This window comes from Sabethes cyaneus, chromosome 3 (assembly GCF_943734655.1).
Source record: "Sabethes cyaneus chromosome 3, idSabCyanKW18_F2, whole genome shotgun sequence".
Classification (NCBI taxonomy): domain Eukaryota; kingdom Metazoa; phylum Arthropoda; class Insecta; order Diptera; family Culicidae; genus Sabethes; species Sabethes cyaneus.
Window position 1 is genome coordinate 136035412 of NC_071355.1, and position 27965 is coordinate 136063376.

A 27965-nucleotide genomic window follows, 5' to 3' on the forward strand; every position below is an offset into this window, starting at 1 on the left:
TATTGCAAAGTAAATGCTAATGTATATCATAGTTTTCATTTTAAATATAAACTATAACATAAAATCTTTGGCAAGGTCATATTAAATTTACATTATGTGATAAACCCAATGTTAAAAAGGGAAAAAATGATTTAATACTTTTTGTGTCTGATACAAAGGTTTACAAATAATATTTCCTATCAATGTTTTTAAATATGATCATATACCTGCAACTTTTGCAATAAAACACGTTGAAATAGTTACACGGTTTTTAAGATAAACACTTTTTGTAATAAAAAATAGTCTACACAGATCGGAGCAAAAAAAACTACTGTTTCGTTACTTGGATTTCTTGAGTAACAGTGGAAGTCCGGTTTTTGTCTTTGATTTTGAAACCAAAATAGTCGCCTTTTTTGGTTGTTGTTGGTCACCTGACACTACGTTAGTTTGCTTCTGTATACTATGAAAGTTGGTTTCTGATGTTGCTTTTTGGACAGTATTGAAGAGCTCCAAATTAGTTTTACTCAGAGTGTTGGTACTGCTACTATTGAAATGGATAAGTTTGCTTCCGTCAGGCTGATTTAATTTGGTAGTAATTAAAACAATACCAGAATTCGCGCGATTAGAGATAACAGTTTTCGGTGTGTTGACAAGAGATCGAGTTTGTGCATCAATTGTACTGGTTGCAGCTGTTGTCTGGAATGCGCTATTGACACAGACAGAGGTACTACTACTAGTGAGTATGAATGGATTATAAGCCAAGTTAGGGTCAATGTCGATGATGTTGGCAATTAAATTATTGTTCATGTTATAGTTAATATTACCATCTTCTGCCTGATCGTTGCTCTGAAGATCCACACTCACTAATGATTTTTTTGCCTGACTGTTTCTCTCATATAATTCTCAAGTAGCTTTATGGTGAGTTTGAATAAGTTTTTCCATTTCATTTTGAAGACCGTTCAGTTCTTTAACATGCACTGCGAATTGATTGCAATACGTCGTGAGTTGCTTCATCTAAAATTGAATGGAAAAGTAATGAAATATATGTATATCTTATTGAATTAAAATTTACCGTTGGATCATTTTGTTTATCTTTTAAACTCTTATTAGCTGTTTTCAGCTCTATGTCTTGTTTCATCAACTGCTTTTCCAAGTCTTCGATTTTAGTTTTAAGCAAGGCAATTTCACGTCGAAGTTCATCCGCTATCTCAGTGCTAGTGATATTAGGTCCTCCATTGTTTACTCCAGTAATGCCCCCTTTCGATGCCTCCAGTTCTTGATAACGAACTTTCAAACGTTGGTTTTCCTCTTTATATGAGTGAAGTTGTCGCTTCCATTCATCCACGTTAGCAGTTGATTCCTTGTGATTATATAATATGACGAGGTATTTTTACTTTGATTTTTTATTATTTTAAATGAATGAATCTCAAAGAATATAATGTCAATATCTTAAGTCGACCGGAGCAAAATTGACCAAGTTAAGGTACCCCGGGACAAGCGGGACCTAAAAATTGCTTAGTTAGGGTTTATTCGACTGTGTAATCTACACCTATGATTATTTTAAAATTCTTCCAGCACAGACTCTTCAGTGGTATCATTTCGAAGGTTTAATCATAAAAAAGGACTATTGATTTACATGTAATGAATCTAAGGAGAACTTTCAAAATTATGGCGGTAGGTCCCATTTGCCTCATGTGAGGTCTATATTCAAATTTGATTAAAAAGCACAAAATAACAGAAAAATGTGTATGCTAACATACAGCCACGTTAAAGCCTTGAAAAAAGCAACCAAAGATAATGTTTTTATTAATGGTTCATCCACATATGCCAAAAAAAAAACAGATTACTATTGAAGCACGACGGGCAACTCTATAATAATTAATGTATAACACAATTCGTGAGCAATTACGCAGTAATACAGGATTCTAACGCAATGTAGTTGAAGATTAAACTATATCCAATTCTTACGAGATGTAATTTATGATTAACCATTTTTTGATAGTTCGTAAATACGATTATAATCTGTTTGTTCTACCTTGCACAATGCGACAGAGCTAGTAGTGAAACTATCATAACAAATAGTTACGCTATAACAACTATAAAGCTTTATTTTTCCACTTCCAGGATCATGTGTAATTTGTTGATACACTAGTTATGTTTACCTACTGCCAGAAAAACATGTACTGTTACGAACGCGTGGGACCAAACTATCATTTATAGAAAGTTGCGTTAAAAACAAATTGGAAACGACACCCAAATTAAAAGTTCAATTTTGGTGTTTGGATAGCCAATTATAATTAAACTAATTTTAATTTTAAAATTTTAATGTATGTGTTGGATTTGTACCTTTCATTTCTAGAAAAGTTCAGTTGGAGAAAATCAGGTTGAAGCGAGTTATGAGCTTATGAGTTGAGTTATGAGTTTCCACTTACCCCGTATTCCCACTTGCCCCGGGGTACCTTATAATGTTTGAAGTGCCCGTTATTCCAAGCCGGCTTTTCATGCCTGCTCGACATTAAGGTGTTTTTCTGAGACTTGTAATTTTTGAAGTGCGCATAAGCCATAACACCAAATCTCTAGATTAATCGTTTCAAAATTTTATACGGTATTCCTCTACCCCGTAACAAAGTGACAGTTATTAACAGTTTCCCATAACACCCGCCAGTATCAAAAATGTCGCGACGATCGTTTTTACGTGCCGGTCAAAATTGACGCACCTTCGATTTCCAAAGGAAATGTTCCCTTTTGTTACGTTAAATGTGAACGCAAAAAGCTGTCTGGACAACGATACGAAAAGTGCGTATTGACTAGTTCGGCATTATTTCATGTTTTCGGCAAAACTGTATGAATTCTTAGTGAGTTGCTTGATTAATTTTTTTACAAGATAAAAAGCGGTATTTATTACAAGATTGTTACTCTTGTGTACGAGTTGTTTGCTCTAAAGTATTCAAATATTGCGTTTCTCATTGAAAGTTATCCGCTGTTTGGAAACGTTTTGGTACTTGATCCGGTATCCGCGTTTTGGTACTTGATTTGGTATCCGCACGGAAACGTTTTGGTACTTGACATAATTTTGTCAGTTCGTAAAATGCTCCATTGAAATAATAAACCAATTCAGTTCTTATATGCACAAGAGATTTTTTTGCCAAAAAAACGATAATAAGCTCTTTCTTTTATTTTTACGCCGCTTTCAAATATCTGTCGTGAACCATGAACCAGCAGTTTTAGGTACGTTTGATTTATATGGGAGCTGTCACATTGTTACCGGGTTGGTATTCCTTCACATAATTTACCTAGATTCCGGGATCCCTTTTGTTGATTAATCATGAATTTTACAATAACAACTTTGCCGACCTTTTCAGCTTAAATCGGTTTACTTGCTTCTAAGTAGTACGAAAAATTGAAAACAAATATGCCGGCCGTTGTGGACTAGTTTTTATCTAAAACTCTATAATAGTATGGCAATAAAAAATTCTGCAGCTTTAGCAACACTGCCACTCAACAACTAAACCAGCAATTCAGAAATTTTAGCAAGAATGCTGAAATAAAATAAAATTGGAAGCTTTTCCAAATTAAATTCTACTATTTCTATTTATTCGCGACAGATACGTATTTCGCAGGCTTCATCAGTGGCTTCACTTACACATTACATTTGTTTACCAACATTAATTTTATATACCCACACATAGGTTACGTAATCTTAAGCTCATATAAAAACTGTGAAATTGCTTTGGCTAGGGTAGATGCTCCAGTAATGGAGGAGTTATGTCAGGGGATAGTATTTAAAGACAATTAGAATGCTAAATTTACCAGTTTCAAATTTTGATTTTGATTTTGACTATTTGATAATATGGTGCACCATTATGTTAGCTTTAAATACATACCAAAATTATACAATTCTGTTGGTTAATATATCTAAAATATTGCTTTTCTTAACATTAGTCTATGTTCCTAAAGTAGTGGTAATGTTCCTATAATAGTGGAAAATTTGCCTATAATAGTGGAATTTTGTTTATCGCCCTTAGTAACGTAACGCTTGCAGTGAGCATGGAATCAGGTGGATAACAGCGTAGGCTTGTTAAAATGCTATGAATTGTTGCGTATTTCTTAGCCAATTTCACCTTATTGGTCTGTTCAAAAGGAATTTATAATTTCTGTACCAACATCCTAAATTTTAACTATATGTGCCCTTAGATAAAACTGTTAACAAATATATATTTAACAATAGAAAATTGAAATTCTCTTGGAATTATTCTAAAATCCGCCAAAATTATGAAACGATTCGAGTTTCCGCTATTACTGGTACATCTAGCCTAATTCAATAAAACCCGTTTCTTCGAGGCAGTTTTTGTGACCAGAATCACAGCCTGCTCCCCACGCACATTCTTTACACTACTGAAACTGATACATATTCACCTAACCTGAGCTGGTGCGTACGCTTCACGAACCCTTCCTTATCCGAGGCAAGGCTCGCTGTGGGCTCGAAACGAACAAAGCAAAACCATGGGTATAAACGTCCTTAAGAACTTGACCCTTCTTTATCAATAGATTTCGCAGCCGGTTACTAGAGAACAGGAAAACTACGGGACTAGTGTAAAGATCCTATTGTCTCAATAGCGGCACCGGTCAGTCGAGTTTCGAACCTACGGCAACTGGCTTGTTAGACCAGCATCGTACCCCGGAGCTAACTGAGCGGGCTCAAAATTTGTGTTTCAAACGAATCCTGCGCATTAATATACACACTTCGAAAAAAAATCCTGTAAATTTACGTCTTTTGACATGCACATAAATGGAACATCGTAAATCATGTAATATTACGTGATATTTTAATGGCCTATTTATTACATTTGGTTTTATGTAAACAAATATCTTTTAAAATGAATTAGGCTATTTATGTTTTATTTAATGGAAAACTATAATGCATTTCAGTTTACGTCGAATGATGTCAGTGGCCTGGTACTGTTTAATTGCCATACTTCATATTAGGGTAACCAACCTATTTTGGACCCCATCAGCAGCTGTACATAATTTGGACACTTGCATTTGATTTTGCTGTAAGTGTCCAAATTATATACAGCTGCTGAGGGGGTCCAAAATACGTTGGTTACCCTATAGAGCTTTAGGTTTTCCGATACAACTAGCCAGAACCTCACTGCCTCTCTTTGCATAAGGTGTTCCATGTTGATTTTTGGTTATTTTGTTCTTTAAGCCACGTTATGCTTTATATATTGTGTCGCCAGCACTAAATTGGACTTCCGAAAAAACGGCAAACGATTTTTCTTCCGTACCGGTCATTAAACCTAGTGTCGGAAGTAATGCGCTGTATAGCAAATGAGACGTTCTATATAGCGCACTACTTCCGATACTAGGTTTAATGTACGGTACGAGAGAAAAATCATTTGCCGTTTTTCCAACGGGGTGGCACGCTAGGATTTCAGCGTAACGAACATCTATTTTCATTCCGCGTTCACCAAAACTGGATAAACTGTTGTCGTATTTTCACTCATTCTACAGAAAAACATTATATGATGTATAATATATTACAAAACCGCAAGGATATTTAGCAAATTGTAATAAACTGCATAAATAATCTTATACTGTAATCATTTGGTACAGCCAGTAACAAGTTTTGTTACCCGATTTAACACTGCTTTAGGGTGAACAGGCCATTTTTCGGGTGCCAGTGCCAGTGATGTCGAATACGCACCAAATATATGGGAGATGACAACGTTGCCATCCCGTTGGTTTTTTCGGAAGTCCAACTTAGTGCTGGATACACAATATTCAAACATACACTGAAGTCGCTTTTTACGCGACTATTTTTACGCGGTTTTTTTACGCGGTTTGTGTGTGTGTGTGTGTGTGTGTGTGTGTGTGTGTGTGTGTGTGTGTGTGTGTGTGTGTGTGTGTGTGTGTGTGTGTGTGTGTGTGTGTGTGTGTGTGTGTGTGTGTGTGTGTGTGTGTGTGTGTGTGTGTGTGTGTGTGTGTGTGTGTGTATGTAACGCTTTTAATCTCACTCACTTTTCTCGGAGATGGCTGGATCGCTTTTAGTGTTTTTAGCGTCAAATGAAAAGTCTAGGTGTCCCTATCGCTCGCTATCGAATTTCATACCTATCGGACTTTTAGTTCAAAAGTTATGTATAAAAATACGAATAATATGAGACTTCCTTATCTCATAGGTCCCTCAACCGATTCGAACAAAATTTATTACATATGGAAGGGGAGCCTTTCAAAACCTTAACTTCCAAATTTCATGATGAATGGGCTTATGGTTTGAAAGTTACGTAAAGAAACGTGATACAAAAGTACTTAAAACTTATTACAAAAACTTGTTACATATAAGCATTAATTCAATGGAAAATACTTTACTATTTATTGTTATTTGAAAATTACTGTTGGGATCTATCAAACGAAACCGAGTTATTGAAAATCGGATGATTCTTTCAAAAGTTATTCAAACTTTAACACTTAAGCGCTGTATATTACAACTTTCAAAACGTGCAAAGTCAAAATATATCAATTAAGGGTCGATTGTATATAATGTATGTATGTATGTATGCATGTATGTATGTATGTGTGTATGTATGATGTATGTGTGTACAATTTGCAGTTTTGTAATTTGCATTGAAAAACAGGAAACAGGAAAGTGATGAAGAGCAATTTTAGCTCAGCTAACAAAACGATTTGATTCGACTATTTTTGATTGAAATGAAATGTTGCTGATATTCTCGATACCACGCACGGATTTATTTTCCATGAAACAAAATAAGTTTTTCGTCGAGCGTAATTTTTCGAACGGGCGTATTTAGGGTATTATGTTTTTAAAAATTCATATTTCAAAACCTACTTTTATTTGTTAAAAATTACATCAAAGAAAAAATTGTCGAAAATTAAGTGTATTTTCAATAAAAAATTACACTAAAAGAAAAAACTTTAAAATTTCATGAAAAATCATGATGAAAATCATAAAATAAGAATTATCTCAAAACATATTCCCTTAGATTTGTCTCATATTTTTTTAAAGATAGCAACACCAGGAATGTGTTGTGCAAATGGCAAAATTCAATTATCGAGATTTAATTCTCCATCGGAACCATTGCGCTCACTGCTTTCCGGATAACACCGCAATCAAAATATTTCTTGGTGAATATCCAAACATATAATTCGTGCTTTCTAATGACTTCATTTGGTGCAACGAATGTTATTGATCATAAAGTTGTTATTAGAGTAGATAAAACGCTCTATGTTGCATGATTACGATTAAGCAAATCTTAAGCATTATAAGTCCTCCATTTTTTGAACGGCGTAGCAACGCACGCCGGGTCCTCTAGTTATACTCTAAAATCTGGTGAAGAGCTATCGTAAAGAAATTTTGTTTTCAAATCGAATTGAAAAGTATTTGGTAGCACTTCCGTTAAATAAATAATATTTTTTAGGATTTCTTGGTCAATTTTTTTTGAAAATGTGAAGATGATTTTTTCTTAAACCAAATATTTCTGGAGATTACAAGCAAAAGAAAATAAGAGCGTTTAACAAAAACCTGGGAGGTGCTCCCATTAACCGTGGGGAGGACCAACCGGTGCTCAATTTTGGATTTTTGCTTTTTGACCTATAACGAATAGTCTGATAAAATTTGCTTTAAATCCGTAAAAGTCGATTACATGGTTCTCGGATGCCTCGCGTAGAATTACCCTAGGACGTAATTTTTAGATTTTAACATTAGGTTTATACAAATTTGAAAAAAAAGTTTATGTCACAAAATATTGTTGAAGGGAGGGGGGAAGAAAAAAATAATAACATCAAACCATCAATAACTAAACAAAAGAGAAGAAACCAGCGGTTATTTTTCAATATTATTGAAAATTTAATAAAAAATTTTTACAGTACATAAATTTTAGTTCGAACCAAACCAAATTTCCATATTTTTCGACCCAAGCACATAAAATAAGCATCCTGGTAGAGATGAATCAGTTTGATAATAGTGGAGTGCCACAGGATCACCTTAGTGTGCCACAAACGTATAACTCTGAAATCGAGTACCACGAAATAGTATCGTAATCTAATCATAGTGTGAAAATGGCAGTTTAAGTATATACAACTTTTTTACTTGGAACGTATATGCTGTGCTACCGACATGTTTGAAGAAATCAAATCTCTGAAACTGCTAGTTTCTTGGTCAACCTTTTAGTCATGAATATTCCATGAATATTTATTTAGTCATTCCCCAGCTGATGCTTATTCCCCAACAAGAACGTGTTACCTTTGTATATTAAGGATGCAGAACGTTTCGAAAATTTCATGTTTCGAACAGTTCAGTGACATCTGTTCTGCCGCCGGAAGCATATTTGTCCCATGCTACAAAACACGAAAATGAGAAAATCGCATTCAAAGTTGAAAAACTGATTTTTCTAAAATTACTTAGTTTTCATGTTATTATTCATCCCTCTTTGAGATAATGTTGAAAAACTTCACTAAATCTTGTATACAAGTTGAAACCATTTTATATGAAAAGGTATATGCAGCGAGACAAATATGCGTCCATTTTTCCAGTGGGACAAATTGGCTTCAAATTATTTCGATATTTTCTAGTATAAACACCATGTTTTCGATTCATATTATAAAAATGTATATATAATTATAACGTTAGACAACAAAATGTCGAAAATGACAAAATGTAACATGGGACAGTTATGCTTCCACCGGCAGTGTTCTGCATGTAAAAAACTGTACCTTTGAGTTTTACGTTCCCAACATCCAAAATTAGGGTATGTACTTGGACACTACGGCATAAAACGACCAACTGGGAGCCCCGAAAGCACTGGTAGCTGATATTCCAAAGTGTCTAATTTGTCATATTTCTATTTTTATCTTATCTAATACCTATGACCGGAAAAAATAATCCCACTACAATTCGGAATATCTCCGTCAAAAGCGGTACCGAATTTCACTCATGTATTGTTTGATTGATTTTTACCTCAATCTAATTCGGTTCTTTTAAAACAAGTTGAAAAGTCTGATTGCATGCCCCCAATTTTCGACGCCGGGAACTTTAAGGTTAAGCTACAGGAACCAGAGAGCTTCGTTGGCGTAGAAAGTTGATCAAAACTAACGGGATAACTGCTTTAACTTTGCACATATTGGATAATTTAGAGATGTAAACTCGTTGAACTGTAAAAAACCTGCTTATCATTAAAGATTGCAATATAACACTTCATTTTTTTGCCCCCTCACAATTCGAAAATTTTTGAAGGGGGGGGGGGCGACAAACTTTTTTTTAAATTTGTATAAGCCTAACTTGAATTAACAATAACTTGAGAACGGCTAGGCCTAAGAAAAAAGTTTATATGACATATTTTGTTCAAAATTATATGTAGAATTTATTTTTTTTTGAGTTTTATTGGAAGAAAGTAAAATTTCGGTATTTTCGAAAAAATTGTCATATTTTAGATTTTTTTTTTAAAATTCGAAGGAGTGTCCGTATCGATAACACTTCACCAAATTTTAGGGCATAATTCAAGCTATCTTAAAAAATATGAGGAAAATTTGAGGGGACATGTCTGGAGATAATTCACATCTTTATCATGATTTTTCATTAAATCATGAATTTTTTTCTGGCAGTGTAATTTTTATTGAACATGCACTTAATTTCCGGTAACTTTTTCATTGACGTTATTTTGAACAAATAAGTAGTTTTTGAGATCTGTTTTGTTTTTAAATATTGACCTCATTTCTAAATACGCCCTTTTGAACAGTTACGTTTAATGAAAAAACTAGGTTTCATGGAAAATGAATCCTTACGGTATTCAACACATCAGCAAAATTTCATTTCAATTAAAAATAGTCTAAACAAAACTGGCAATTTTTCCAGCGTTTTAAGCAGGAAGTACTTTGAAACATTTCAATCGTAATTTTCTTCTCTTGCTGTTACTCGCAATCGGAAATGTTTGTGGCGCTACTTTTGCAGTGTTTTTTCATTCCAGCTCGGTTTTTGAATTATTGATTTACTACATATATTCATTCTGGAGTCTAGTAAGGAAAATACAATAGTTGCTCGCAGTAAATTGAAGTTTAAAAATATGGCTAACTGAATTATAGATACATATTCAGATTCTAAGAAATAAAAAAATGATCTAGTAGAAAGACCAGGTCTCGCCGCTAGGTGGATTAATTCGGGTTTTTATAAATAAGGTAATTATAACTTACAAGGGGTAATATGAAACAATTACTGCTGCTGACGGAATATTGCTTGAAGGCGTCTTTCAAAAATAATATAGTTCATTGCATCATAACTTGAGAACGGATTATCTGAAATCAAAAATCGAAATACATTTGGTTAGATGACTAATATTGCCAAGGTCAGAAAATACTTTTTTACTTCCTTTTTCAAATCATTGATGAGAAGGGGAATGTCTCCAGTTGTGAAACAGGTTTTGTTTTTTAATCATAGCTTTCGATCGGATCATCCAATGTCGAATCTTTTTAGTGTTTGAAAGCTTGAAGTCATACGTCATTTTCTTGGCTTAAAAAAAAATAAAGAGAACAGTGCATTTTTTGACTAAAACTGTCCTCGATTACGAAACACTTTGGAAAATCCATAACATGTAGTTTAAACATGTTTGATTTGTTGAGTATTAAATAATAGATGTTCGTTGAGTTTCGGAACCGTAGAACCTCTGTGGTAGAACTTTACTGTTTAATACTGGGGCGGACGCCATTGCAAAAATTAATGCAATATTGTTTGAGTCAATTATTTTACTTAATGTTTGCTTGTATGATGAAATAGAATTTGATATACGAACAAATCAATCCCAAAACATCCAAAAAATATTATTGGGTATTTTTTCGAACATAGGTCCTACGTAACATTCTAAAAGCTGTATTTTTACTGTTGTTTGCTCAAAAGCTAGAATACTTGGCACGGTAGATCTCGGATAATCTTGGTTAAAACTATTCAAAATGCCCTTAAAGTGTACAAACTTAGATTTTTAGTGATTTTTCAACCAAACAATTGGTAGTAGGAAGTAGCCAAATTTGGGCTTGTACACATTAAGAGCATTTTGAGTAGTTTCAACCAAGTTTTGGCTAGGTCCGACCTATTCAAGAATAGAATAATTTAAGAGTGTAGGTTAAAAAAATGTCAACATAGGCTGTGAACCATTTCGCGAAATTTTTAACTTTTTAGTTATGAAAATGTATGAACGTGGAACGTGGCGAAGATACATTATGTTCACTTTGTGGAGTCCCATTTTAATTCCAACAGCCCTGTTGAATATCTGCGGCTTATGTAGAACAATGATAATGTAAAATAATGTTTATTTTATCCAAACTGCATCTTAACTGTAGTTTTCTATGACAAGTTCATTTTGCCCTCACTGCATGTTCATTTTAACTACACGAAAAAAATCAGACTCGAATGTGACGGTTTCGAAGAAAAGAAATTTTTTAGGACAAATCGTCCTTTTTCAAACATTTTTATATATGGCTACGTGGAATATGAATCCAGCTTTCAACTCATATAGTGCGTTCAGCATTTGGTTGGTTCCTGGGGGAGAAAATGGCGAAATTGCTAAGGGTGTTCATTTTACCCCCAGTTCCCCTATTTGTTATATGTTCAACATCCATACATTGGTGAAAAAAATTCAAGGAAAAATCAGTGAAACACATCGAAACTCTTTCCTCACCTGTGGCATATCTCATTGGCTCTCAGAACTTGGTTAAAATTAACCATGCTCCCGAGCAGGGTTATTTTCAAAAAACCATGGTACTGTCAAATTTTAACCACAAAGCTAAAAATTTCGCGAAATGGTTCACAGCCATAGCGTGTGTTTTACAACCGAACCCGTTTCCCAACCAAGGACATTCCTTTTGATGGAGCAAAAATATCCGAATTTCAGTTCAAATTTTGAATTTTCTCCATGTTGTAGTTGTATCTTGAAAAAAGTAGACAAAAGAAATATATTAGAGCCCGTTGTTCAGTGGATACTGTATAGGCCGGTTAGTCAGCTAGCTCTAGAGGCAGCGACATCGATCTTTGATCATGTCGCGGATTTTTCGGTTTTTTTTTTGTCGATTAATATTGGAACTCGGTGTATCATAATGCACACGCATGCTAAATGCACCAATAAATAATATCGGAATTCACTCAATTATAATGATCAATTGATCGCGATCGCGACCGTAATATATCCCCTGGATTAAAATGCGTAATACTATTTATGCCTGGTATTGTACTAAATTTACTAAACAAGTGTGCCGAACTTTACAAGGATCGATACAAGTTTTTGAAGGACGATGATAACCGATTTTATTAATGGCGGTTTTATGAAAAACGTTAATAAATTTGAAAGTTTGATAAAATGTTTCAAAGGTGTTGTATTAGAAGCAGTGAATTTTGAAGAAAGTGAATGGAAAAACTAGTTTTTTTAAATACCATATGCTCCCTGTGATTAAGAGTAATCGCTGATGAAAGATGTAAATTTTCTTTGATATGAATTGAGAATTCTTTCTTACCTGTAGAGCACTTGTCAAGCGAAGATTGTTGCTTTTTAAAGTCGCTAATTCAATCTCCCACTTCTTAGCGTTGGCAGAGCTGTTTTAATGAATAATAACAAATTAGTAAACAAAAATTATAGTAATTTTTCACCAAAGCCGTGAAGAAAGATGTAACAATCAAAATAGGCGAATTTATAAAATATTTGTAAAATTTTAAAAATACTTTATGTTACGAAACACCTTTTTAGAGTGAATATTTTTAAATGCGCAATATTTGTGAAGTGAATATTTTGTGAATTCATAGTAGTACATAATAGTAGAATTGAATGGAAAAAACTTTACTCATACAAAGTTAGTGTTATGTGAAAATCATCGAAAACGTGTCTAGCATATTACCTTTGTGCTAGGGCTAGCTTTAGTCGTTCATTCTCATACTTCAGCTGCTGCTCTGCAGAAGATGTCGTCATGCCGTCACTGGATGACGAATTTATTGAGATTTGCTTGAGCTCACTAGTAATTTGACTGGAATTATTCATTGCATCATTGGTTGTAGATGGATGAGATGGACTATCCGTTTTGATATTCTGTAAAAGAGTTGACGAAAACTAAATGAATTCTCGCGAGGCTGTATTAGGGAAGTCGAATTGACCAATTTTGAATCAAATCGGTCAAGCTAAACACCAACACCTATAGCAAAACAGCAATTTAATCGAAATGAAAATGAACTACTTACAGCATTTACATTATTAGCAGGGGTAGATGGAGCATCTACATTGTTGGGATCAAAGCTGTCGCTATTAGACATAGAGGAACGTGCAGTGACCGGAGATGCATTTGCAGATGTAACGGTAGAATTACCATTTGCTGAAGATTTGTTCAGAGCGTTCTTTGTAGCTTCTTTAACTTCTTGAAATTTCTCGATAAACTGAAAATTTGTTTTAATAATAAGAAATGTATTACAACAGCAGCATGAAAATAGTTCAAATTTATTTAAATAGTATTCAAATTTAGTATATTGTCTGCCATATTAATTTGGTCAATGGAATTATTGAAAAACTTTGACAACTTCAATCGATTGGTATTACAAAAAATGTTTTTAAATTGACACTTCTGTGCAATTTCAGCTATGGGTTATATCTACAAAAAGAATGCGCCGAAATACAGTGGGATACCGATTATATCTACACTTTATTGAACCTACTCCTGGTTTTAGGTGCCCCCGATTTGGTCTAGCTGGACGATTTTGAAGGAACGCATACATGATTGTACAACTGTAAGTAAGATTACATATTCCATAGATCCAGATCATCAAATTTTAAATATTTTTTGCTACATATTGCATCACGTTCAAGTATGTAGATTAAATATTTTATATATCATTATTATTTATTGTGTACTTCATCCGACAGGAATGTCTTAATGAATAAGTTCATGACTGGGAAAAGCCGCCTTGAAGTGCATACATAGCAGTTTTCAAGCCGGCATAAAAACCCAATATCTTTTCGTCGGGAGAAATAAAGATATGCTTATCAATACAAAACACTAAACACAAAGTTGCAATTATCGAACATTAACAAAAACTACCGAAAATCAAACAATTAAAAGTTAAAATCAGCCTGATTATACGCTAGAGTCAGTCGACAAATTGGTTCATGCTGGCCATAATTTGTGCGATGCGCGTTCAACCGAAGAAGCAGTTGATGGCGTTGTGGGCATCGAGGGCAATGTAGTTGATGCATCGACAGGATGGTTGGGCAATCATAGCTACCAAAACGAACGCGTTCAGAAACACTTTGTTTTAAGGGTTTGCCGTACACTGCCATGGAGAAATTATGACAACCTACTGCCGTATACTGATCTGTGCTTCCTAATAGTAATTACACCCCACGAAAAGCAATGTAAAGATATCGTGGCCATTATATCTTGGCAAACCCTTAAAACAAAGTGTTTCTGACCGCGTTCGTTTTGGTAGCTATGATTGCCCAACCATCCTATCAAGCCATGATATCTTTGCGTTGCTTTTCGTGGCGTGTAATTCCTATTAGCAAGCACAGATCAGTATACAGTGAGGACCGACAAATTATAAGGTGAGGACCGACAAATTACAATAACAATATAATATAATAAATATTTCTTTGTATCCTACAGTAACTACATGGCATGTGTGGTATGTAGTTATACACAGAATGGGTATAAAAATGGCAATTCAAATACGCAAAGTAACATCCAGTTATTTTGCATCGCAATTTTTTAATATTTCAGTGAGATTTTTCTATTCCGTAACGCTAACGGACACATCCCTTCTCCACTAGGAACTGTGGTTTGTCAACCTTTCTAATTTTATATTCATAACTTTTGAACCATTGAGCCGATTTTAATGATTTTATTACCAAATAAAATATATTTTAATGAGCAGGGCCGCTCACTTATGCTCATTGAACCGTATTACCTCATAAAAGCAAAATCTATTTACAGCCTTACTGCAGCGAAAATACAAATAATAATACGGTACTCTATTCAGAAACATTGTAGCTTATACGCAACTGTACAAATGTTATATACATGACTTTTACAGATTTGGCTTCTATGAGGCATTACAGTCCAATGAGCGTAAGAGTAACGGAACGCTGCAACTTTTCCTTGTACCATTTCAAACCACTTTAACATTTAAAACATCCGTTTTTTATGTTTTCATTAGACTTTGTCGTAGGACTACGTCTTACGGCAAGGTTTGGGATAGGGTGTCGTTCCGAAAATCGAAAAATGCGTGCGTCACGAAAAATGATAGGTTTTGAACGCTAATCGCTTAGCGGTTTCCCGATCGATTTTAAATATTTTTGCACCAATCGATCGGAAAATCTTCTATTAGTAGTAGTAGTAGGGGAAAACCATCATCACTTCAAGGACCTGCCAGTGTATGTAGGTAGAATTACAGTAGATCCAAATTTGATTATTAAATGAATTTCACACTAATGCTGTTACAGAAGGACCAAAAGGGATTTGGAGGACCCACAAGCAGAGGCACTTGTGCGCATTCCGGGGTTATAAGAGTCGCCTTCCAGCATTCCATCTTTCCACTCATTCCCCTTCATTCAAAAATTTTTCGTTACTTTCTCCTACCTTTCCTTCACCAATTGTAGAACTACCGCTTCAAAAAAAAATTATATATGCCTGCCGGCTTTCAAGGTCAAGGCTAAAAACGCACGAGGTTTGGTCGATTGAACCTGGATCAATTTGACATCTATGCTTGGGAAATACGTCAGAAAGACTGACAAAGTCTCCTCGTCCCAACAAAATTCCTTACGAACGCGATTAAACCTAGTTCACCGGACACACGAACAGCATTTCATTTTTATATATATAGATAATAGCTGGCTTTTCTTACATCATTTTTTGAATTAATACGGTTTTTCAGCGATTTTTAAATTCGCGTGACTTTTTCGGTTATTTTTGAATTACGCGGTGGGGTCAATTCCGGTGTAGTTGTTAGCACTACACTACACGCCTCTCACGCCGAGGACCCGGGTTCAAATCCCAATTCCCAACCCCGCAGAAGTCACGAATGAACCAAGCTGTTGAAGTGACTATAATCAAAACAAACAAACAAAACAAAAAAAATTAACGCGGTTTTTTTAAACGGTTTGTTTTACACGGCACGTATCCCCCGTGTAAAAAAAGACTTGAGTGTATATTGATGAAATGCATATAATTATTCCTTATCACGTATATCGCCTCCAAAATAACACGAATAAGTCAGTTTTGCGCGTCAATTTTTTAGTATGCATATATGTACGTAAAGCTGATTTTTAAGTTTTATCTTATACTAGCTGACCCGACAAACTTCGTATTGCCACAAAGTAAAATATGTTGTAGATAAATCCTGAATCTCGGATGACCTTTATCACAATCTCGAGTTTTGCAAGTTTTCAGAAACTTTGTGATAAAGGAGTTCATGGGAGTTTTAATATACAAATTTTCCTCACAGTAAAATAGAAAACAACTACCCCCATTGCTTAGCCTGATAAAATAAAGCGGATAGCATTTACACAATCCCCATCATTACAAACCATTTCGCCGAATACCATTTTGCGGAACATCAATTCTCGGTTGACCATAATGCAGAATATAGAGCTTCGCAGAATACCATTTCGCGAAAACCTTACGCGGGATGTACCATTTCACGGAAAATCTTTTCGAAGAAATTACCATTTCGCAGGGGTGACCCAACTGAAGGAAAGTAATAGAGGTCAGTAGATCTAGGAAAATAAATAAACCTAGATAGAGGTGATCTCTACGGGGGGCTTCCCCCCCTCCCCGCAGTGGCCGGCGCTTCCGACGGCAGGTCGCCGGCAACACTCGCGGCCTGTGTCCGTCTCGCCCTGAATCATCTAATGTTACTATTGATAGTTTCTGGTGGTGTTATTGACTAATGTTTTATGAAAGAGTCTAAAATTTGTGGAGTTCGATTAGTTTTTGAGTTACGCAAAAATTTCTGATCTATTTGTATGAGAGTCCTTATCACCCTACCGCAGGGGTGACGGGTCTCAAACCATCATAAAAAAATTCGGATTTAAAAAACACAGACACCACTATAGAAAATGGGCTCAATTTAGCTGTAACGACTTCATCATTTCTCGCGACTATAACTCAAATTCAGTAGCGTTTTATTACGACCAAAATACACGCCGATATTCAGTAAATATTATTCTATCAACTGGTATAAAAATCTTATCTCGAATAGATATAGTTTCAACGTAATTCGTGAATATTGTTCAGGCTACCGCTTAATGGGCTGGAAATACCCTCCCGTACCCTATTTCTTGTTATAGTGATGATTTTGTTCTGTAAGTTTTTAAGCACACAGTTTTGCGCCTGTTCTACCTAAAGATATTTCATTGTAACAGATAAAAGACACGAGTCTTATGTTACAGAATAGAATAAAGAAATAAATTATTATAATTATAATAATAATTTATATAGTTTCCTTGTGTCTGAATGTAACGCTAGATCCTAACAAGCCGTTAAATAAAAAAATGTAGACTCCAACAGTTGTAAAGGTAACAATGATTTCAGTCAGTGGGTGGGTGTGTGAGATAGGCAATTTGATGGGCTGCCACATAATGTGATACTGATTTCAAAAAATCCTGCGTTTGAATAAAAACATTTGATTTTAAAACAAATTTTTGAAGCAAATGTCAACCGTTTGAGATTGATGGAGTAAACATGTGATTTGACACGTGATGATAAGCACAGCCTACGATATATTCAAGCTATAATTGATTATTAGAAGCTACCAAAGTAGCACATACTCAACTAAAGCGCGAAAACGTATATCCGGTTGAGTATCTTTATACCTACATAATGTAGACTACATTTGTTTCTTTCGGAGTTTCTGACGAGAATCGTAGCTAAAACCCTTTCCGAATTAGGTGTGGGATGATATCTGAATCACACAGAGGTGATGTAGCGTGTTTTCTTAAACATAGTCTGGTGTTTTATCAAGGAACACATTCAAACTTTGATCATTAAAAAGCAAGAATTCACCAAAATGCATGCAAACCACATGTGGTTTATGTGGAAAGTGTTGTTCCATGGTTTTGTTGCTAAACAGACCCGACCGGAAATATCTCAATATAAAGTAACATAAATATTGAAGTCCGTAAATTTAGGTTCTAACTTTAAGAAATTAGCAAGAGTAGCTTTAGACATTTACTGTAAAGTATTTTAATTCAAGTATATTAAAAGTATTCTAATTTTGTAAAGAATTAGATCACAAGAAAGCCGTCGAAATCTCCAATATCCAAAGATTTTGTATTGCATTGACTCGATTTCAAACAAATAACTACTCCAAGAGTTTGTCTGGTTTACTAAAACGAAGGTTGTTTTTGTAGTTGTGGTCCAACGAGTGATAGCGGATTGGGCAGCAAGCGTCTGCCCGGTATAATTCAATCGATATTTTCGACAATCATAATTTTGGCGAGACCGAATCGAGACACGGTTCTAAAATTGAGTACTTTTTGAAAATGTACTCCCTCGAGCAGCACGTTCCTCGCAATTGACAGATTTTTGCCCTTTTATCTAAGCCCCATTTGCTTCCTTTGTAGAGTACATGTGTTTTAATTAATAGATGGTTGCCAATTTGAGTGCTGTTTCACTAATAAATTTTACGTGTTACTGAACTGTAAACCATATTACATTTTCAAAGGTTTTGGTATCGTGGCTAGCCACGACGGGTCAACCTAGTAAATAAATAAAAATCCAAAGTAGGGGAATGTCCCCGGTTGTGAAACAGGTTTTGTTTTTTGGTCATAGCTCTTGAACGGATTATTTAATTTCAAATCTTTTTGAAGCATTTGAAAGATTGAAGACTTACGTATGTTTTTGCTAAAGACAGCATATATTTTTTGCATGAAACAAAAAAGTTATAGCGAAATTGGGAGAGATAGAATTTTTTGACCAAAAAAAAAGTGTCCCCGGTTGTGAAACACTTCGAAAAATCCATAAAAGAAAATAAAAATAAAGAAGAAAATAAAGAAATATGAAAATAAAATATTACATTCATTTATTAACGGAAAACACCTTATATGCAAAGTAATTTATCAGTTTCTTAATTTAATCATTTAAATCTAAATCGTAATCAATGTATATAAAAACAGGAAGTTCAAGATCTCAAATATGCGGATTTGGCTCTCATGTGCCTGAAAAGTGTGTTGAAAATGTTTGTGATCATTAAAGTATTGAATAATCGTTTTTCTGAATTTTTCATCACCGGAGAACTTCACTGTTTCACAACCGGGGCGAACGACGAGTTTATAGAAAATTGTGATATTTTTTGAGTAAATTTGTCTGTGTAATGAAATAGAGGTCTAAAACTAAGGAAAATGCATTTTACTGCCTTTTCCTATTTTATTCGATAGACAAAAATATCAATCCCAAAATATTCTAAAAAACTTTTTCGGGCATGTTTTTTGGACACATTTCCTAAAACACATTCTAAAAGCGGTATCTTGATTGTTGATTGATGCTCAAAAGGTAGAGTACAATGAGGCGAGTCGTTAGTAGTAATTTGGTAGTGCTAGTTTAATAAACACGAGAGAGAGAGAGAGAGAGAGAGAGAGAGAGAGAGAGAGAGAGAGAGAGAGAGAGAGAGAGAGAGAGAGTGAGTGAGAGAGAGTAACGCGCATGATTGAGCGCGAAGATAAATTACGCTCTAGAACGAATACGTAAGAAGGACACTCATCCGCGAAGTAGAAGTAAGAAGTCGCGAGTGTCGCATATAGAACTCTCCTAAGGTTGATGGGGAAACACCCCTTCATTCTAGAGTAAGGCTGTGAACCATTTCGCGATATTTTTAACTTTTTGGTTAAAATTTGACAGTTTGATGGTTATTTCTCCTTGAGTGGTTAAAATCAGTTCAGAATGTGAACCATTTCATATTTGACGGATTGATAGTTTTTTTGCTCAATGAGAGCATATAAGGTGAGGATGAAAAAATATTTATTCTGTCCGAGTTAAAATCAGATAAATTTCTGATGTTCTTTTATTTTATTTGAAAGATAAAATTCATCTCATTTCAACCCGGGTTGTTTGAATAAATGTATTATGCGATAAGCATCTATACCAATGTAAAAGAAATCCAACGAAAAATCAATGAAACACATCGACGCTCTATTCCTCACCTGTGCATATCTCATTGGCTCTCAGAACTTGGTTAAAACTAACTATGCTCCCGAGCAGAGTTATTTTCGAAAAACCATCGTACTGTCAAAAGTTAAAAATTTCGCAAAATGGTTCACAGCCTAAGAATAACACCCCAATGTACAGCAAAATATTTGTGATTTTGATGTTGCACGTCGGCTCTCAAGGGGGGACTCAGGAAGGTCGAAAAAATCGAATTTGATTTTTTTTGCATTTTCGAGAGGTTGATACCTTCCGAAATGTCATGCCAAAAGGCATTTTCCAGAGGATCCCCTTAAGTTCGTCGTTGCAATATAATAAATTACTGTCTTTCTTTTCTTAAGTAATAAACCGTAGGGGCCTCTACACGCGTAACATCTGTCCAAAATTAAAAAATCAACCTAAACTGATTTATTCATACAGCATATTGCCCAAGACACCGGCAAAAGTGATGGAAAATGCCAACAGGGCCCGATTTTTTCTATAAATATGAGCTTTTAATAGCTTCATTTACCAGATTTATATAACGCGTATCACAAATATATACCTACGTATAACGTTTTTTATAAATGCATGTAAGGTGATTTATTTATTTTGGACCGATGTTACGCGTATTTTAGACGTTGCCATTTGATTATTGCCGTAAATATTAGATTAAAACGTTAAATAAAGTACCCGTAACCAGGCCTTATTTTGTTCATCCTCAGCATACAGAGACAGAGCAATCTGCTTTTCACAACGACCAAGAGCGTTCGTTTTCTGTTCCACCGTGCCTGAATCTCTTATAACCACTCATCTTGCGCAGAGGGAGCACAACTATAAGTAACATCCGATAACGAGAGAGCAATTCGATTCATCTTCTGCGCTTTGCCAGTAAAACACCGAGAATTGAAAAAAAATTCAGAGCACGGCAGAAGCCGTAACACCAGTCCAAAATAGATAAATCACCGTAAGCAACCATTATGATATTGTTAGTTATTTTAAATTGTATTTTTTCCTAAAAGTTTTTCGATTGGAGTAGATAACTTTTAACTTTTGTAAATGGTACACAGCTAGAGAAAAAAGAAAAGAAAATGTAATATTATAGTTAAATACACAATAAATCAACCAAGCTCGTTTTTTTAGTCTGTAACCTTGGAATGCGGTCAGGTTTCAATAAATATTTTTTTGAAACGATGGTTCTACAATTGATGGAGGGACGGTAGGGGAAAGTAATGAAAATTTTTTTGGGAATGGAGGAGAAAGAGTGGAAATGAAGGGCGCCTGTATGGTTCAAAGGTACACGGGTACCAGCGACCCACACGCCCTGGCGGGTGTCGTGGATTCAAATCCGGTTATCATCTCTGATTGTAGCTTGGTTCGACAACTTATTAAGCGTAGCTACCTATTGTTTATGTCGCCGGCATCTCAGCACATGCGGGAAAGGTGAAGAAATACGAAGTTACCACAAAAATGCCACTGAGCTAGGATCAATTTTTTGATGAGATATTTTTATAAGGATTCTAATGGTCTGATGCTTGTTTACGGCATGTAGCTGTTTCCCGTAGTTTTTGTCAAAAGAAGGGCATTTTACCCTACTTTTCTCGACTTAGAGATGTAAAATTTCATATCTTTGGATTCCGCTAGGATAAATTAAATCTTTTTTCAACAAAAGAAAATTATTTCATATGCATTCGAATAGTTTGGTGTTTGTTCACATCACCTATTTGTTTCTTGTAGTTTTGGTCAAATAAAGATCACGCTACCTTAATTTGTCAACGTTAACTAAGAAAATTAGGGTAAAATGACTAATTTTGCCTCGATCCAATACACTGCCATTGGAATCTAAATAAAGTTAGGCGAAAAAAGATCAGTTTTATTCCAGCGGGTTCCAGAGTTATTGATCAATACTAGTAGTACTGTACTGTACTGAAAAGTAGGGTAAAATCTTTTTTATTTAGCCAAAACCGCTAGGAACAGACGCGTGCCGTAAACAAGGACCACATCATTGGAATCTTCATAAAAATACCAATACCATAAGAATTGCTGATGTGAAACTGTATTAGTGCTCAAATCGAAGCCTTTCTCCTCACATGTGATATCTCATTATCTGCTTCAGGGTAGGGATATTTTCGATTGGAGGGGAAATAACTACTGATCTGTCAAATTTTAACTAAAAGTTGAAAAAGTTCGCGAAATGGTTCTATTGGATGGAACAAAATGGAATCATTTTGCGAAATTTTTAACTTTTTAGTTAAAATTTGACAGTTCGATAGCTATTTCATCTTCTGTCGAAAATAACCCTGCTCTTAATAAGCATGGTTATTTTTGACAGTTCGATGGTTATTCCGAGAGCCAATGAGATATGCACAGGTAAGGAAGATGACTCCGATCGAACTAAATTTTAACTAAAAAGTTAAAAATTTCGCGAAATGGTTCAAAAACATACAAACAAAAAACGTGATTACGCGCACCCACAATAAAGCATCTAGATGTTTTGTTTACAAGACACAAAATTTATGCAACTCTATTCCAAAAGTCCATCAAAATTTTGATAACGACTTTTACCTGAAAAACGTGGACACCAATCTGAACATGGAACTAGCAAATTCAAATTATGATTATGAAATTATGATGAAAAATAAAACGTAAATTCCTGTGAGGAAAAAATTTACTAACTTTTCCAAGTTCTGCTTCTGAAGCAAATCCTAATCCGTATACAGTATTGGCTCGTACGTCACTCCATTGTCCAAATTTTTGCGAAGTTTGGGTGAATGTCATGTTGGGAGTAATTGTAGAATTTATTACTGCCTGCAAAAAAATAAACTATTAGTGCAATGATTGTAGGTAAAGCGAAGATTAAGAACTACAACTAGAAAAAAGTTTACAACAATCAAGAAAAAATATACAAGGAAAGTACAAAAATATAACTTATAAAATATAAGATTTTTATCACAGTACATCAAAACGATCTTCCGGCATATTATGGATTATTATATATTGAAATAATTTTATGCATTTATTTCGCTAAACTTTGTAGACTACATTCGTACTCTATATTAGTACCTTAATTCAGGATAACCAACGTATTTTAGAGCCCATTAGCTGCTGTATATAATTTGGACACTTCCATTTGATTTTGCTGTAAGTGTCCAAATTATGTACAGTGGCTGATGGTGGCCGGCGCTTCTGACGGCGGGTTACCGGCGAACACTCGCTGTTGCCTGCGGCCGGCTCGCCCTGAATCATCTAGGAAACGTTTGCTACTAACATGGTAAAAAGATCTCATATCTTATGATAAGCATAACTTATAACTCGCTTAACCAAAATCGAAATCAGTTAACTTTAATCAAGTGATTGAAATCTGACAGTGTAATAACAATAAAGCAGAAATAATTCGTTACGATATTGCATTAATATAAACTTTAATTTTCATTGTTGGTGAAAATAACATCTGTAAACTGTAATCTGTGGGGGGTTGACTAGCTGGACGTTGATGAGCGCATTACTTCTACACTAGGCCCGAGGGGTGATCTTATATCGGGGTCTCCAAGAGTCATTTCTGCCTGCAGAAACAGCTTACGACAGCCAATAAAACGCAGTAGCGAATTGACTCTGAAGGTTCCAAGATCAGACAGCGTCAAGTTTTGGTCATATAGTCATGTATCAGTCTAGTTTAATGTGTGTGAGAGGCAACGATGGCGATGGTAACAACAAGTAACGCTAACTCGACCCCCCTCCCTCCCCTTTAAGCGTTACGTAATTTGTGTACGAAACCTAAATTGTGGAAGACAAGGTTGAGAAGAGAAAATAAGAAGGAATGGGATTTTAGTCAGTGGTAAGAAAAAGGTGGTCTGGTTGGCATGCGAGACAGAGTTCTCCAAACCTAGAACCCAAGACTCACTAAAGTCATCTTGAGTGGATATAGAATCGTAAGAACTCCGCCCACATAAGACACTAAATAAGAGGCAGGGTGATTCTGACTCTTTTTAGCTCCCACTCCCATTTGCGAACCGGGTTTACGCCCCCAAAGGCTGACCACCAAGCCCAGGGTATTCCATCACTTCCATTTTAAACTTTAATGGTATTTTTAAGTTGCTCACTGGTTCCGCTTGACCTTGAGCTTAACTAAGGATAGATTATTTAAGTATATTATTTTAAATTAGTTTATAATTAGTTTGTAACTAGTTTACCACATAGTGAAAAAAATCGAGGGAAGGAATCTACAGTAGGTTAGTGGTACAGGACTGTCGGCTTAATTTTACTATGAGAAAAGTCGTACTAAAAAGTATGTAGAAGAGCGAGAAAAAAAGAAAGGCGGGTAGGGTTTTGTTTCAGTTCTCTGGGAGAGAACTTACTTGGCCCTCCCGGTGCCTTAACCCCTGAACAGATCTGATTTTAAATCGAATTCGTTCAGTTCCGTGACACATACTACACATAGAGCTAAATTATGCAATACTACATACTACACAGGAACTAAATTAAATTAAGCTAGATAACATTCTACACACGGACCAAGAACTAAGCGGCTGTTGAAGGACTCGACGAATCACCTACCCAAGGGAGTGGATTGTTGGTGAAAAATAACATTAATATTATAATAACCCCATTTGCAACCACCGCTTGTTAAGTGTAAAAACCAAAAAAGCACGTCCGCCACTTTTTATTTTATAACGGATAACTCAATGCGAAGAAGACAAGGGAAAGCTATCACCGGCAACACTCAATAAAACGTATGCAGCATATTGCACATTTTGCTATATGGATTGCTGCAGAACATTTTTCTCCGCCGAATGGTTTCCGTACAATGATTTCTGCTAATTAGTTTGCTGTTGAGAAGAATGTTTTACAGGATTTTAAATACTGTATAGCTTGCGGCACTTTCGCATCGAGCCTACTTTTCCCTCCGCAAGACGCTTCGATCAAGTAGCATACGCCGCACAAAGCTGACGATGTACAAAACGCTAATCAGACCGATAGTCCTATTCTTCAGCTGACGAATTTCTCGCCGGATCGCTTCGAGATCGGGAGCCGGCACGCAGTTGTCGTTTGTAGGCACTCCGAGGTTAACTTTCGTTCCGTCTCCTATTGCTATATCGCCGTTGAGGTGCTCATCGAAATACTGCTTCCACCTGTTGACCACCTCGCGCTCGTTTGTGATTAGATTCCCTCCCACATCCGTACACATGTCAGCTTTAGGTGTGTAGTCCTTACGAGTTTGGTTCACCTTCTCGTAAAACTTGCGCGTGTCATTAGCCCGGAATAGTTGTTTCAGCTCCTCACGATCTCTGTCCTCTTGCTGGTGCTTTTTCCTCCTCAGGATCATGGTCAACTCGTTCCGCGCTCGTCGATACTTGGCCAAATTCTCTCTCGTGGATATGTTTAAATAGTTTTTCAAAGCTCTTTTTTTCCTCTCTAACGCTTGTTGGCATTCCCCGTCAAACCAATCATTTCGTACACTCGAGATTGCGGCCTCGTTGACGACCGAGAGCATCATACTCTAACCGTTTTCGAGGGTGGAAGCATCTAGCTCCACAGAGGACGGCAGAGCTTCATCCAGTACGCACGCGTAGTTTTCGGCAACTCGCGGGTTGTCTAACTGCCGAATGTTTAACAGAGGAGGGCGGCTTTGTCGCGAGGTATAAGCTGTCGATAGTTTTAAGCGCACATGTACTGCTACTAGATAATGGCCCGAGTCGATATCCACACCCCGTTGGGAGCGTACGCTAGTGATGTTTGAGAAAAACCGGCCCTCGATAAGGAATATGGTTGATTTGGTTCGAAGTTTGTTGGTCAGGTGATCTCCAGGTAGCTTTGTGATTATCTTTGTGGGGAAAAAGTGCTTCTGACCATCAAACCTCGAGAAGCTGCAAAGTTGGCCGTTGTCGTTCGTGTCTGTGTGCAGGCTATGGGGCCCGATCGCCGGTCTATACATTGCTTCCCTGCCTACCTGGGCGTTCATATCCCCGATGACGATCTTAATCTAATCTTAAACAATAAAAAAAGAAAAAAAAAATTATTTATATCCTTTAATTCTACTATTGTGTTTTATTGATAAATACGTATTTCGGTCTCGACGTGAGACCTTCATCAGTATCTAACTAACTTAGAATGTAACAGTCTGTAACAGTCTAAGTTAGTTAGATAGTGATGAAGGTCTCACGTCGAGACCGAAATACGTATTTATCAATAAAACACAGTAGTAGAATTAAAGGATATAACTTTTTGTTTTTCTTTTTTTTTTATTGTTTCAGGTATTCTACTAAGACGCTCAAATAAACATTAGTTAATTTGACTACTGCTATTTGGCTGGTTTTATGTCCTGGAATAGTATTTTGGCAATTAGTACACTTTCTAGAGAAGAACAGTCTGGATTAGGTTCCTTTGGAGAAGAGTATTCTGCAAATTAGTACTTTCTGGATAATAATTTTCTGATAGACGCAAAGAACACAATGATAAATTTTCGTGAACGCATGTTTGAAGCTTAATACTTTCTAATTATCGGTTAAGTTTGGTTTTCTAGGAAAAATAACTTCCGCGTTTTATTTTCTGGGGGATCGCTATGCAAACGTTAATCACCCTACCACACAGAAGAGTAGATTATAAAATACCACCTACTCAAATAGATAAATAAATTAGATTTCTTTTACCTACATACATCGGATTATGTTTAACACAAAGAACTAAAATTAAGTGATTGTTGACAAACCACCTACCCATGGGTGGGTATGATTATAATTTAAACTTTTAACTGGAATTTGATTTGTATTCAAGTGTTGTAAATTCCGCAACGTACTAAAATCCGTAAGTATTGTGTCTGAGCCTTCGTTGAGTACAGCTCAATGTAGATTATTTTTATTGTTTCGTTTATTACAGATTTGCCGGGTTCGCTTGATTACAAATACAATAACGTAACATTGTAGATGTACTTTCCAGAAAAATATTGGTGTATATCTTTTCTTGATACAGATAAAAATGCTTTCAACAGATTAGTCTTCCAGCCACTTACCTTACTTCCTTCAACACTGATTATGCGATACAGGTTTCTTGAGGAATCGTAAAAGAAACTGACAGATATAGCTTTTGAACTTGCTGTAATCCATGTTCTTTTTGTTTTAGGGTCGATGTGAAAAACATGGGCATTGCAGGAGAAGATTGGTTGTTCCCTAAACAGAAAAATAAACACTTTAGTAGAAATCCTATGAGTTCAAAATCATTATGATAAGGTTTAAATAATCTGCAAATTAGATACATTTTGCTGTTTTACTAAACTGAAATCGAATGACTTTTTCAGAAATTTTCTTACCCCATATTGATAGTTTTGTTTGAAGGGTTTACTTGCACATTAATGTTTTAAAATGATTTTCTGTAGCACCTCGCGACCGAAGCAAAAGCAATATTGAACTTATAAAAAAGGGCGTTTTTGACACATACACTAGGTCGACGATCGATTACAGTTTACCATACGAACATTACACAGAATATCGTTCAGATCACTTTTATCATTGTTGTATATGTTAACATTTATCGTAAAAGCAGTTCATTTTTACGACCTACACTTCGTAAAATTAAATGATAAAAATTATATTATTATTTATCTGAATACAGTGTATCTCGCTGAGATTTATTTGAGATGTGCGAGGAGATGCGAGATTCAGCGATACTGCACTGCATACCAGTGTCGATATTATCGATACATATACACTGGTGATGAGCCTGGTGAGAGATATGAGAAAGAAAGATTACACTGTCAAAATTTCTGTCAGCAAGGGGTTTCCAATAAGAGTGATTACAACGCATCGCAGCGAAAAATTACTACCTATTGATCAAGGGGTTTC

General features: G+C 35.5%; 1 protein-coding gene across 1 annotated transcript; it reads right to left on the reverse strand.

Annotated features, from left to right (window-relative positions):
- Window positions 1-71: 71 nt before the first annotated feature.
- Window positions 72-27740, reverse strand: LOC128741580 (homer protein homolog 2). The gene is made up of 8 exons (XM_053837508.1): window positions 27434-27740; window positions 27137-27293; window positions 22807-22938; window positions 13205-13396; window positions 12868-13055; window positions 12490-12568; window positions 1052-1339; window positions 72-993 (listed from the first exon to the last, which is right to left on the reverse strand). The coding sequence occupies exons 1-8, from the start codon at window positions 27436-27438 to the stop codon at window positions 883-885; spliced, it is 1152 nt and encodes a 383-aa protein (XP_053693483.1). The 5' UTR covers window positions 27439-27740; the 3' UTR covers window positions 72-882.
- Window positions 27741-27965: the final 225 nt, after the last annotated feature.